We start from the raw sequence: 12686 nt of genomic DNA, 5'->3' as shown, positions 1-12686 counted from the left end.
TGGGCTCACAACAGTTGCGGCAACTATACCACACCGGGCGATGATGTATGTGTATGTTCTTGTTATGTGCCTTTCATCTCTCTTTCATTATGTATTCAAAATACTCTTTCATTTCCAATACAACTCCGCAGAAAGTACGTGATACTGGAGCTATTTACCGTGCAGCTAATACCTCCGACACTTGCTGACCAGCGCATTCGGCAAGTAACCTGTTTTGTACGTTCCTCGCAGCGTGCGCATAGGCAACAATGTCTACATCCATGGCCTTGCCGTCCGCACCACCGTCAAACACCTCGTAGCTGAACCAGCCTCTGAAACCAGTCTTAAGCACTGCTCGTGCAACATCAACGACAGGTAGATATCCGCCATTATACGGTAGAGGTCTAAAGTCGTGGCTCCATCTTCCGCGAGGTAGTAAGCCTGCATCGTCGCGTTCGACATCAAAGGGCTGAGGCACCTTGTACGCGTCACTGATTTGGAGGAGATAGATCTTTTCCTTTGGAATAGTAGTGCTGAGTTCTTCGAGACTCTTCTGGAATCGCTTGTCCAACTCATCTTTTGATACGTCTTCGCGCAAACCAGAGGCAGTCCTGGGGTCGCCCCACTCCCCGCCCGCTGTCTGAAAAGTATCGAGACAGAGGCCGATATTGGGGCGGTCAACCTGCTGGACGATGTTCCAGACATGTTTCCAGTCCGGAGCATGCGTTGACCAGCACCAATTCTCATAAGCCAGTCGGAAACCGTGATCCGCTAGCATATCACACAGAAGTTGCAGATCTGGAACAATCTTGCCCTTGTCGAGTTTGTCGAGCGGTGAGTCGGTCGACCCAACCTGCAACATATCGGTGCCACATGCCTGCATGATGCGGATCCAACCGCGGGCCCGTTCCATAGCGTCCTTGCGCCCGTCGGAACCGTCGGGCCAGCCCTCATAGTTGGAAAAGGGCTGCAACATCATAATGCCAAGCTTCCTCTTATCGCACTCTTTCCTAATTTCAGTCGCCACTTTGCAGAGGTCATCGTAGTTTGAAGGCTCCACTTCATGGCCAAGCAATGTCTGGCCGTAGGAGAGTATATCGGGAAATGAGAGCTCGACGGCGGAAAAGCCTGCAGCGGACATGGCATCTAGACGGTCAAGTAGGGGCGGAGGATTTGACGGGCTGCCAAGAGAGCAGGTTGCAAAGCTGATAGGAACAGATGCGAGCGTGGAGTAGTCGATCGCGCCCATTTTGGAAATATCTGATCTCGGAAGATGAGCTGAGTGGGTGGATATCAATCAGCGGTCAGGAATTCGGGGAGTTGTAAATGCATGAAAGTTGAGGATGTGAGCGAGTGCGGCGTCGCGCAACGGCTTCTTATTTCTTCTGCCATACTTGTGACGTAGAGGGTTGAACTGGTGGAGCAGCAATGACGGCACCCTTACTAACGCCTGGCACGGGTCGAACAACGGGTTTTTTTTTACAAAGTCAAAGTACGCTTTTTAGGAGGTTTGCAAACCCATGCGGGTCGGCCGGGGGTAGAGGAATACTACATGGGATACCGCTGAGCTCTCCTGGCTGATTGCTGATTGCGCTCACAATAAGCCCCGCTGTCAGCACACCTAAGAGACTCTACCTTTTTTAGCAGGTTTCGGGAAGTATCTAGAGGGAGGCCTTGAAGCAGTTGTACGATATTCGCATACAGCATGGGTATAGATGACATAGCGGGATGGAGTCTATTGGTGTGGCGGGATTGACAGCGATGATTGAGACGGTCAGTAGAAGCTGGCGACCCCGCCACTTAAGTAAAATCAGCGCGAGTACCCCGCCCATAGACCAATGGGAGTAAGTCCGGCTCCGCCGCCGTCATACCCAACTACTCGATTCGACTCATAAATAGGCCAGACCTTCTGCGCGAATAGTCCAGGTCAGCTCACGATCTCTTGCTTAGACGGTATCAAGTCTGCTCTCTGTGAAAGACACATACTATATTGCTCCACGCAGTCTATTGAAGCAGACTGGCCCACAGACATGTCCGTAAGTTCAAAACCACGCGCTACAGGCACCAATTCCTCTTTCTCTCTCCCTCTTTCTTTCTTCCTCGGCCCAACCAACAACCAACACCTGCCATAGTTCCACATTGAGAACCCTGCCGTGGGCGACCCTGCCAACTCTGAAGACTGGCGCATCAAGGGATACAATCCTTTGACACCGCCAGACCTTCTTCAGAGCGAGATTCCACAGACGGCCAAATCGAGAGACACGGTGCTCAAAGGCCGCAATGAAGCTGTCGAAATCGTCCAGGGCAAAGATGCGCAGAAGCGGTTACTCGTCGTCATTGGCCCGTGCTCTATCCACGACCCTCCTGCCGCGCTCGAATACTGCGACCGGTTGATGAAGCTCAAGGAGAAGTACCAGGATGATCTACTCATCGTCATGCGCTCTTACTTGGAGAAACCGCGTACAACTGTTGGTTGGAAGGGCCTGATCAACGACCCGGATATCGACAACAGCTTCAAGATCAACAAGGGCTTGCGCATCTCAAGGCAGCTCTTCGTCGACTTGACTGAGAAGGGCATGCCGCTGGCGAGCGAGATGCTGGATACAATTTCACCCCAGTTCCTTGCGGATATGTTCAGCGTGGGTGCAATTGGCGCCAGGACCACCGAGTCGCAGCTACACCGCGAGCTTGCCTCGGGTTTGTCCTTCCCCGTTGGCTTCAAGAATGGCACAGATGGTACGCTTGATGTAGCTGTTGATGCCATCGGCTCGGCCAAGCACCCTCACCACTTCCTCTCCGTTACAAAGCCCGGTGTTGTCGCCATTGTCGGCACCATTGGTAACGACGACTGCTTTGTTATCCTGCGCGGCGGCAAGAAGGGCACCAACTACGATGCCCAGAGTGTGAAGGAGGCGCGCGAGAAGCTCGAGTCCAAGGGCATGAACTCGCGCTTGATGATCGACTGTAGCCACGGCAACTCGGAGAAGAACCACATGAACCAGCCCAAGGTTGCACACGCCGTGGCCGAGCAAATTGCTGGAGGTGAGACGGCTGTTATGGGTGTCATGATTGAGAGCAACATCAAGGCGGGCACTCAGAAAGTACCCAAGGAAGGCAAGGCCGGGCTTGAGTACGGCATGTCCATTACTGATGCATGCATCGACTGGGAGACGACAGAGATGGTGCTGGAGGAGCTTGCTGGCGCCGTTGCGAAGCGACGCACGCTGCTCGGCCAGAATGGCGCTTAACCAAGATTTCTTTCTTAATCAGTCGTCTGTAGAGACGGCGTAGGGTCGGTCCTGGCGTTTCTTATTTCACCATCCAGTGGCACTTGAACAGCAGCCAATGTATACGAATTATGAGGGCAAAAGAACAAAAGTTCAAGGTTACATTCATCATTACAACTCAACTATTTCTGAAGAATCATCATCATCGCTTGTTCTGTGTCCGGGATACTTACCGTACCAGTCGCCAGGATCGCCACCAGGCATGCATAGGCCCAGTCGCCAGAAATAGTCGCGATGGGCGAAAAAGAGCTGCCAGAACTTGAAGCGAGTGGGCAGACCCCAAGCAGGTTTGTCATGGTCGCTGCCAGCAATACAGTGCGGATCTTCATCACCATTACAGTAGTGTACATCGGCAATAGAGAAGGGCAGACTGGACTCGGATATGAAGATTTCCTCACTGTGCATGCTGAAGCCCCATTCAGACAAGGGCAACAAAGGCACAGGGTCACCCACGTGGGTAACGCGGTGCATCTTGTTGTTCTCGTGGTTCGACGTTAGCTCGAAACGGTCATCCACGTAGGTGTTGAATTCTTTATTTCCAAGCCTTGGTTCCCCAAAGGTGGTGACATGCGGGTCCCATCCGCGTGCCTTGAAGTCTAGCCCAGCCAGGGTCGCAACAGCTCCGCCCAGCGAGTGTCCCACCAAGACCAGCTTGTAGTTGGGGTATCTCTGCAACGCCTTGGACACATGCGGAAGGACGACCTTTCGTGTGTTGAGCCACGACGAGTAGAAGCCGGTGTGTACAGTGCAGTTCTCGCACTTGGGCGGCTCAGCGGACGGCGGGTCCCGGTCGGAAGGGTCGACTCTTGGTGCTATAAAATCGGAAGTTTCATCGTCATCGTCGCCGGGATAGGGTACGTATTGCTGCGGTATCGTGGAGAGGTCGGCGATGGTATTCGCGACCGAGTAGGTGCCGCGGAAAGCGAGGATGAGGCGCGGATTGGTACGAGAGTGTGAGAGGGCAATGTAGCCGCAGGAGTCGGACAGGAAAGGACCGGTGTTCCATGCCTGAGTGGATGTGTTAGCAGAGGACGTCGTACATGTATGGCATGAGAGCGTTGCTGAATGCGGCCACTCACCGTCACCAACTCAAACGTTTCAAAGTCGCGATCGCTACACCGGCTGGCGCACTTGAAGGGTTTCTGAATTCCCAGACCAGCGGCGCCTACACAATACGCAATGTCGACTATGCGCGCGAGTTCCTCGAGTTCCCAGAAGAGCTTCTGGGTGATTAGCGTGTCATTGGCCTTGTTGGCTCCGCGGAGCAGTGGTTGTTGTATCGCATCGCCCCTATGACCGTCAACAAGGGCTGCGGTGAAGACCAAACAATATACGAAAAGGCAGCGTAAGAAGCCCATGAGTTTTTGCTCCTCTACATAACCAGTATGCAAGGGCAGTATGTGGTTGTGGACTGCAAAGACGGAGGGCTTGGTGGTGAGGTCACAGGACGGGAAAGGTGTGGGTCTCGCTGGGGCGATCAGCTGAGTGTAGCGTCAGCGCCGAGGGACCCAAGAGATGCGCCAAGAGCGGTGCAAGGAAAGCGCGACGCCGCGAGCGATTACATCATAGGCGGACGCTCAATGAGAGCATCGGCCTGGCTCCGTCTTTTCCCACACCCGAAGGTCCAGCCTTCTTTACAAGACACAAGACACGACCGCTTCCGCTGCCTTCCGGACAAGACACGACCAGCAACTCTTGTTTCCGCCGCTCCCGCTATATTCTCCTGGGCAACAACCTGCGCCTACGCACTGCCGCACAATGGCGACGCAGCAAACGTCAACAGAGCCTTTGAGGCCGACGCCCAGCACTGATGCTTCACACCAAGCCATGGCAGGACAAGCAAGCACCATGCCAGTACCAGGATTCCACGTCGACGGCGCTGTAGATGACGAGAGACAGCCGCGCAGCACCACGCCCGTCACCAACGGAGCAAATCTGAACTCAAGTGCACAACCAAGTCGCGCCCCATCACCAAATCCAAATGCCATCTTTCCCCACACACAAGTCACATATGACGACCCCGACTTCACTCGCCCGCCGCCGCTCAAGTACTCGTTGCGCACCCGCAGGAAGTCCATCATCTACTTCTGGTGCCTCATTATCGTCGACTGCGTCTTCATGCCCATTGGTCTCTACTTTGGCATGTGGTATGGCTTGACTCGCGACCAATTATCCGCAAACGCCGTTTTCAGTATTAGCACTGCTCTGCTTGGAACAGTGTCAATCGTCGAGTACTTTGTCCGTTTTCACAGGCTGTGGAAGAAAAACTCCAGCTGCAGGGTCATTGGTGCACAAAGATGGTACCTCGATTGGTTCCACTGGAACTTGTCCGTCGGCTGGTTCTTTGTCATGATTGAGCTCATTGCGTATGTTCCCTCTTGATTTCCAACAAGCTCAGCTAACTTTCTGCAGCGGCACATGTCCCCACGACCCCCCTATCCGTGTCCTGGCTATGCCGGCACCGACCATGTTGTTTGCTATCGGCGTGGAACTTCTCATTGTCGACGTCATGCGCATTATGAACGTGCCTGCGCCATGTCGCATCTCTTCGCTACCGCAGGGCGCACCTCTTCGTCCTGGCATCTACGCCTACATCGAGGACATTTGTGCTGTTGACGGCTCAGGTGGCACCGAGTTCCGCCAGCGATTGAACCTCCGCTATCAGGCCAGCAAGGCGTTCCGTGTAATGCTGCATCGCTTGACACTCTTTTGGGCCATTGGCGCCGTCGTTTGTTCCGTAGTTTGCACAGCCATCATTTTCACCATTCAGCGAGACGCTGCCTACGTTGTACGTACACATGCAATTCCTGGATATGTCGTTCCAATGCTAATTCCACACAGGTCGGATGGGTCCTCCCATTTCTCTGGGCTGGTGTCTGGACAGCCCTCACCATCCCCTGGGTCCAACGTGAACTCAAGAAAGAGTACCAGGAATGGACCACGGCCAATTTCAAAGCTTGAGAATCTTGTTAGATTCCATTGTTTTACTTGAAGTGTAAGAATGTATTACTAGGATGGATGAAAAATGGCCGTGGACACTGACGATGGCGTTTACATGGTGTATATTGGGTGCTCTTGTTATTTTTCCGAGTCTAGATACCACTTTTGCGTACACAATATTGTAATGGTATTGAAGATGGCATGACCTGGCTCAAATGTCAAAGGATGATTTCCCATTTCATGCACAGGCATGATTAATTGCACTTTTCGAATGGCTAGCACACATACGGAATGCATCAAGAGGACGCGTCTACGTGCGGCACACTGTTGACGTGACGAGAGATGAACGAATTAGTTGGCACGCTTGCAAGCCGCATTTTGCGAGGCGGGCGCATGGCTACGGCTGATCCTGATACCTTGGAGGGGAAATAACGGCTGGCAGGGAAATAAGCGTTTCCGATGACATCGCCCAAGCTGCTTGGAACATGCATGCAGCATGCAAGTGGCGGCCGCTCCCCCTTCTCCTTTACTGGGCTAGCTTAGCTCGGCTTAGGCCGCCTACCTAGTCATACCCGACCCTCCGCCGGAATGACTGTATCTGTAGCGCCTGAAACGAGCAACGTGATGAAAGTGCACTTCAAGGTTTTGATCATAACAATTGGGCAGACTGTACAACTGCTGCTCTGATGCTTAGCTGTATCATGATGATTTTGCGGCGGCAGACGTGCTGGCAACAACTGCATTTGAGATATATCGGGTATCACACAGCCGCCCCCACCAGCCCCTACTCCTCCATTTTAACGTCTCTGTCCGTTTCCTGTTCCTGCTTCACCATTGTCTTCTCATTCACATGCCCATTCTCTCCCTTGTTGTTTCTCCTCTTCTTCCCTTGCTTCTCCCCCTTGGCCTTCACCTGAACCACCTCCACATCCCAGCTTTCCATGTCTACGAGCACAATCTTTCTCGAAGTGCTGAATTTGGGCACACTGACCAGTAGCACCTTTTGTCCAGCTGGGCCCGTGATGGTCTTGGTCTCAAACTTCTTTTGGCAACCTGCAACGTACATGTGTGGGCACTCTGTCAGCATAAGGGGATCGCCATCCTGGAAGGGGTAGCACCATAATGTATCTGGAGCTGTGGGCGCTACACATCGCCAACGCAGCATCCTCTCCATGGCCTCGACAGGACCGACGCCTTTGAGGTATTTGAGTAGGTCACTGACTGTCTGTCCGCCTGTTCCTAACACACGGTATCCATCGATGTCGCCTGTCCAGGGGTTTGTTACGGCGTCGAAGCCGTTGAGGCTTTCATTGCTTTCAATTGGTGGCTCAGCGTAGAGCCTCGCCTTGGGAAACAGAGCAGGATGTAGGGGCTGCTGAGGTAATGCAACATTGGAGGGGTCGTTGGTGCCTGGAAGCATAGTGATAGGTAGCGTGGGGAGGATATCGCAGAGGAAGTCGTCGAGGCGTTCGGTGGGCGCTGAATTGTACGAAGAGGCGTCATAGCCATAGTGTCTGGCGGCGGCTTTCTTTGCGGCAAAGTCTTCACGGGACAAGATAGGTGAGCCCTGTTTGAGCGAGCCTCCTGCTATTAGTAAACGTGTTATTTGCGAAGTAAGGGCCTGCGTAGTTGGGTCTGCAGCTTCGCCTGTCAAGTATTCAACCAGTAGATCCAATGAGATGGCATCATCGTCTGCACCCGTGAGCTCCAATCCCGATACGATTGCCAACTTTCCAGCACGTTCGCGTTTGGGTACCTCCTTCTTATGCTTGGATAGTGCGATGTCGTCGCGCTCCCACCGCGGCGGTTGCCTCGGTAGATCTGCGTACTGGATTGCAATGACCAGAAAACTGCCGTCATCCTGTTCAGTTCCTAACGCAGCCAGTATGCACCCAGTGACGACGCGGCCTTGGAGTGGCTCACCCGAAACGCGAAGACGGCCAGACTCGTCTTCGAGCATCATCTCGTCACCGCCAGATGGAGAAACGTATGTATCGCGGTGTGGAGGGTCGGCTATCCAATTCTACCCACTGTTAGAAGACATGGCAGGTATTAATGAGAGTGAGGGGCGGTTGTACGTCTTTCTCAATGTCGTCGAGGACGTTGGGCTTCCCTGCCATGTCCATGTATACTGTTCCCACCACCCAGCACAATTCGCCCCGCCGCACATCTAGCACTCGCTCGACGAAGCTTGCCTTTTTATCATCTAGCTTGCTTATTGTTAGCATAGCCCTTGGCTGCACTGCAAGTTTGTATGTTCCAACAGTATGGCCTCATACCTCGAAGCCATGCCACGCTTCTTCCGCCAGTTGCTTCACTGTCTTCTTCAATTGCATCAATCGCAGAAAGTACATGTCGGCGAATTGCTGTGTATACTGCCTTTCCGCGGCTGGCGGCAGTAGAAATTCGTGTAGTGGGCTGTATGCAGAGGCATCTCGAGACGTCGCGGGCGGTGCATCCTCACTGTTGCTGTTAATATTTATATATTAGGTGAACAAGCAGTCTTACAAAGGCTCTCCCTCGAGCAGGTTGTCTGCATTCGCCATCGTCATGACCGTGGTTGTGTAGTAGCACGAGTTGAGCGCCAGAAAAGTTACAGGTCGCGGCAGTCGCGTCGCGCGTTGCACGTCATGGCGCCATCCCGAATAGGAAGTCTAAGAGTTCATACACCCATCACTTGCAACGTACACGCATCATGTACTACAAACTCAAGATATTTTGTTCAAGTGTTTTGTATTTCTCACTCGACAAACCTGTAGGCTGTCTAAACTATCGGGTAGTTGGATACTAATTGATGACCGGTCCCAACCCAAACTCTGGCTATCGCGACACAAAGGTCTAGTCTAGGTATGCATCTAACCTTTCTATGCGCATGGGCCCTAATACGCCAGCAATCCTCGTCGTCTCATCCAGACATGTCCCAATTACCACATTAACGCCGTAAACTGATGATGCACCAAAGTCGAATCCCAAAAATATGTGTTTGAAGAAGAATAGTTTAAGAGGCACGCTTGCTAATGCTTAGAGCATCTAATCCGGCGTTAGTGAGAAACTACGCATCATGTCAAGGTGACCAAAAACGTACCAGAGCAACACCACCAGCAACGACGAGTCCGAGAGCTGAACCAGCCATGTGCGAAGCTCCTCCAGTGAAGGGGAGTGTTGAACCAGTCGGCCGCGGGACAGCACCAGTACCACTTGGGTAAGGAGCCGATGTAGTTGTGCCGTTGGTGGAAGTGAAGGCAGCTGAAGAGGTAGCGGCAAGCACAGTGATGATGGAGATGATGGAGAACTGCATCTTGAATGTGGTTTGTAACGTGTCGAAGGAAGGTTTGTTAAGGATGTATGGAGTAGCGAGTGAAGTTTGGTATTGGCAGTAGACTTGATGAGTTGGTGGAAGACTGTCATGTCGAGTAGCGCGTCCGTGTTTATATCCTTTGAGCCTCCGTTCAAAATTACACGCCTTCTACCAGTACCTTCTAGCCATTGCAAAGTCCGTACCCACAAGCGTACGTACACCGGCCGCAAACAACGCCCATCCCAGCCATCAACAGCCCAGCCCTACGATGCCCCTGGGCCCACCGAGCCAGTCGCACAAGCTCAGGCGTAGTCTCGGTCTGTCTACGGAGACGGCGTGGCTGTCAAAGGGCTGGCGTTGCGGGCACAAGTCATTCGGCTGGGCCGGCGGGGGGACCAAAACAGCATGGTTCCTGCTATTTTTATCGCCCCAGCCACACGGCTTTGAGCGTGCGGCCGCAACTCTGCACTTTTGGCCACCTCACTTTTTTTTCATCCGCCGCTGCTCAACTGCCACAAATATGCCGATGATTCCTCCGATGGCAGACTTTGTTGGCGTCATTACTAGTAATGTCCGGGAACGCTCGTCGTGTTTCCAGCGCAATAACCGTTGCCTGGTGGTCTCGTAACCATCGGGACGGCGGCCCCAGGACCGCTTCGCGATACCAGCTGGGGGACTCTGGCTACAGTGGCGTGTTTCATAAGGGGCTGTTGATGGCATGCTTGCGCACACCTATGACCTCACCTTACTGGGCCACACTCCTGAAGCTATCCCTGCTATTCATATCCGCCCCCTGTCATGTTCCATCCGGTGGCAGTCGGAAAAGGTCTGTTCTCAGCATTGCCCATGTGCAAAATTACCTTCATACCGCGACTCCATGCTCTGGGGCTCATAGCTACCGAAGGTTCAAATTGCACTCCACGTATGAAGGAGTAGGGCAAATGGGCAATTTCAATACCGCCAGCGGTCCACTGCAAACAGCACTGCCAGGACAACGTACTTGATTGTTGACTATTGATAGTTGGCAGGCTCTGTTGCTCCGAATAAGGTTTGTTCCATGAAACGTCGCACTTTCCAAGAATCTATTTCCCGGCTTGCTGTGCGATACTCTGATCATACCGGTGATCTATGGCAATATCCCACATCGCACTCCAATCAGCACACTTATGTGACGTGCCCCAGCCGTTGAAACCAAACTCATTGGGAACTACAGAGTGTTCCAACGATAGATCGCCTGCGCACATGATGGCCTTGAAGCTCGTGTCAGCAATCCAAGTTTCCCAGGGTGCGTCAAGAGGTGGGCCATCTTACCTGCCGAAGGTAGTCAAAACAATGATTTACATGTGACTCAGGGGCGAAAACGTCTCTTCGATGCACATCTGCAGAGGTATTGCTGATGAAGCCTTCCAGCATTCCAAGCTGTATCCGAATGGAATTCTTGTGCCATCAGCGAACGCACCATCGATCGATGGGCGATACTCACCAAACAATGGAGCTGGTGGAACATGGACATCGAGTAGACCTCCGCGTTAGGATTATTTCGATCTTTATAGCTTGCGGGTAGCTGGTACTTCGACGGCTCTGTGACGGAAAGGATACCGCCGTCATCTACAGTGATAATCAGCTCCATTCTCTCAATTCTACCACTCGGGTGCATTACTGGGCATCAGGGCCGACCAAGCAGGCTCTCCGGCATCTTTGGCGGTGTAATGAAACTTTGAGTTTGGCTCGAACGTGACGACACGCGATGGCACTGGATATCTCGGTCAACATAACTAGCACCAGGCGCATGTCGACGTATGTCATACCTAGGGGAAATGGCATTAAAGTTGCCGCATGGTTACCATATCCAGAGGTGCGATGTGCCAGCACCCAGCCAAAGGTAACCAACGTTGCTATCCAGAGAGCAAGAGAAGCACAGAACAGGGTTTTGTATGAAAAGAGGTGAGATAAGTGACGTGGTGGCCATGTAGACAAATCATCCTTCTCATCCGGAGCTTCCATCGGAGAATGATCAGGTAGTCGAGCGTAAGCCATCGTTGTCCGTTCCTCAGTTTCTTGTCTCTCAACTACGTCCCAGTCGACGATGGAAGATGGAACAGCATATTCCTAGTACGTTGTTCCGCTACGCACATGAATTAGCCCGGTGGACGTCGGCTTACATGGACTGGACGGCTCACCGCGTAACCCGGTGTGCGCTAATGCATCTCTCAGCAGCCACTTCCCACATCAATACCATTCCCATTTTCTGATATCGGTGCTGATGCAGGAAGCACCGTCAGCGAAGGTCACGAGCGGTTCTACCCGTTCGTATCCCAACCAAAAGAGCGGCACACGCATTCTAGTTTGCGGGGAGATTAGGCTATATGGAAGCTGACTACGGATGTGCAGCAATGTAGCATAGGTTGAATGCTTAACACACGCAGGACCATAGGGTGCATCGGCCGGAAGATCTATTGCCCTTCTTGCTGTGGCGCTGGCTAACCTCGCAACAGTTTGTGATAATCGAGCTATGTATGTAGTGGTTGCGTATGCTTCCCGCAACTTTGTGGCACCGAAACTTATGGTAGTCGTGTTTGCCTGCGAAAGCTTTCTCATTGGGCCAATGTCTCCGGGGATAAGGTTAATATCTCACTCGTTCAATGTTTGTTCGAGTGGAGGGAGGTGAGTGGGATCTCCACTCAAGTTAAGTAGACATGCATTTACGACACTTTACCCAACGACATGGGGAGAACATGGCTTTTGGCAGAGCATTGAACCACTTCCAGGTGTGCTATCATACTGATGGGCTTGCTACTAGGAGAGGCGATCGTCGTATAGAATGCACACGGTTACTATATTCTCCTCACCTCACAAGAGCCCATTGGACTGTACCAATATCCTTTCTGAGTAGTGCATGCTCAATGTCCCCGGTTATATACGTCCTATCGTCAAGGTAGAAGACGACCATACCGTCTAGAGCATGGCTTCCTACAAGGCTTATTCGTTATGCGGAAGGGGCCGTCAGTGGCGTACGACGTGGCTTTGCAAAAACATAAGCTAAACTTGGAAAGCTTCTTCAGGCTCGGCCATTCGTATCATCAGGCGCGCCGTGATAGTCTCGACTGGCTCATTTATACTAGCTGGACGAATAGAGGCGATTCTCCGTCAGCAGCGTGCATCTGGCCATCTCTATCCGAGGA

The 12686-nt window shown here is 52.6% G+C and overlaps 7 protein-coding genes across 7 annotated transcripts; 2 read left to right on the top strand and 5 right to left on the bottom strand.

Annotated features, from left to right (window-relative positions):
* Positions 1–154: 154 nt before the first annotated feature.
* Positions 155–1228, bottom strand: PtrM4_065780 (AP-endonuc-2 domain containing protein; the record flags this gene model as incomplete). Its single annotated transcript, XM_001933286.1, has 1 exon — positions 155–1228. The coding sequence occupies one exon, from the start codon at positions 1226–1228 to the stop codon at positions 155–157; it is 1074 nt and encodes a 357-aa protein (XP_001933321.1).
* Positions 1229–2009: 781 nt separating this feature from the next.
* On the top strand, positions 2010–3227 carry PtrM4_065770 (AroG, 3-deoxy-D-arabino-heptulosonate 7-phosphate (DAHP) synthase; the record flags this gene model as incomplete). Its single annotated transcript, XM_001933285.2, has 2 exons — positions 2010–2015; positions 2112–3227. 2 exons carry the CDS (start codon positions 2010–2012, stop codon positions 3225–3227), a joined length of 1122 nt encoding a protein of 373 aa, XP_001933320.1.
* A 150-nt stretch (positions 3228–3377) lies between these two features.
* PtrM4_065760 (lipase) lies at positions 3378–4624 on the bottom strand (the record flags this gene model as incomplete). The annotated part of the gene is made up of 2 exons (XM_001933284.2): positions 3378–4274; positions 4346–4624. The coding sequence occupies 2 exons, from the start codon at positions 4622–4624 to the stop codon at positions 3378–3380; spliced, it is 1176 nt and encodes a 391-aa protein (XP_001933319.1).
* A 400-nt stretch (positions 4625–5024) lies between these two features.
* Positions 5025–6227, top strand: PtrM4_065750 (uncharacterized protein; the record flags this gene model as incomplete). The annotated part of the gene is made up of 3 exons (XM_001933283.2): positions 5025–5632; positions 5679–6054; positions 6108–6227. The coding sequence occupies 3 exons, from the start codon at positions 5025–5027 to the stop codon at positions 6225–6227; spliced, it is 1104 nt and encodes a 367-aa protein (XP_001933318.1).
* A 763-nt stretch (positions 6228–6990) lies between these two features.
* Positions 6991–8752, bottom strand: PtrM4_065740 (HYS2, Archaeal DNA polymerase II, small subunit-DNA polymerase delta, subunit B; the record flags this gene model as incomplete). The annotated part of the gene is made up of 5 exons (XM_066105707.1): positions 6991–7032; positions 7120–8229; positions 8285–8416; positions 8486–8669; positions 8715–8752. 5 exons carry the CDS (start codon positions 8750–8752, stop codon positions 6991–6993), a joined length of 1506 nt encoding a protein of 501 aa, XP_065964334.1.
* A 475-nt stretch (positions 8753–9227) lies between these two features.
* PtrM4_065730 (uncharacterized protein) lies at positions 9228–9504 on the bottom strand (the record flags this gene model as incomplete). The annotated part of the gene is made up of 2 exons (XM_001933281.2): positions 9228–9236; positions 9292–9504. 2 exons carry the CDS (start codon positions 9502–9504, stop codon positions 9228–9230), a joined length of 222 nt encoding a protein of 73 aa, XP_001933316.1.
* A 1082-nt stretch (positions 9505–10586) lies between these two features.
* Positions 10587–11328, bottom strand: PtrM4_065720 (uncharacterized protein; the record flags this gene model as incomplete). The annotated part of the gene is made up of 5 exons (XM_066105706.1): positions 10587–10754; positions 10816–10941; positions 10988–11112; positions 11165–11257; positions 11313–11328. 5 exons carry the CDS (start codon positions 11326–11328, stop codon positions 10587–10589), a joined length of 528 nt encoding a protein of 175 aa, XP_065964333.1.
* Between the last annotated feature and the right edge of the window lie 1358 nt (positions 11329–12686).

Source organism: Pyrenophora tritici-repentis, chromosome 2 (assembly GCF_003171515.1).
Source record: "Pyrenophora tritici-repentis strain M4 chromosome 2, whole genome shotgun sequence".
NCBI classification, from domain to species: Eukaryota; Fungi; Ascomycota; class Dothideomycetes; order Pleosporales; family Pleosporaceae; genus Pyrenophora; species Pyrenophora tritici-repentis.
Note: the sequence above shows the minus strand (reverse complement) of the source record. Positions and strands in the feature narration are given on the sequence as shown.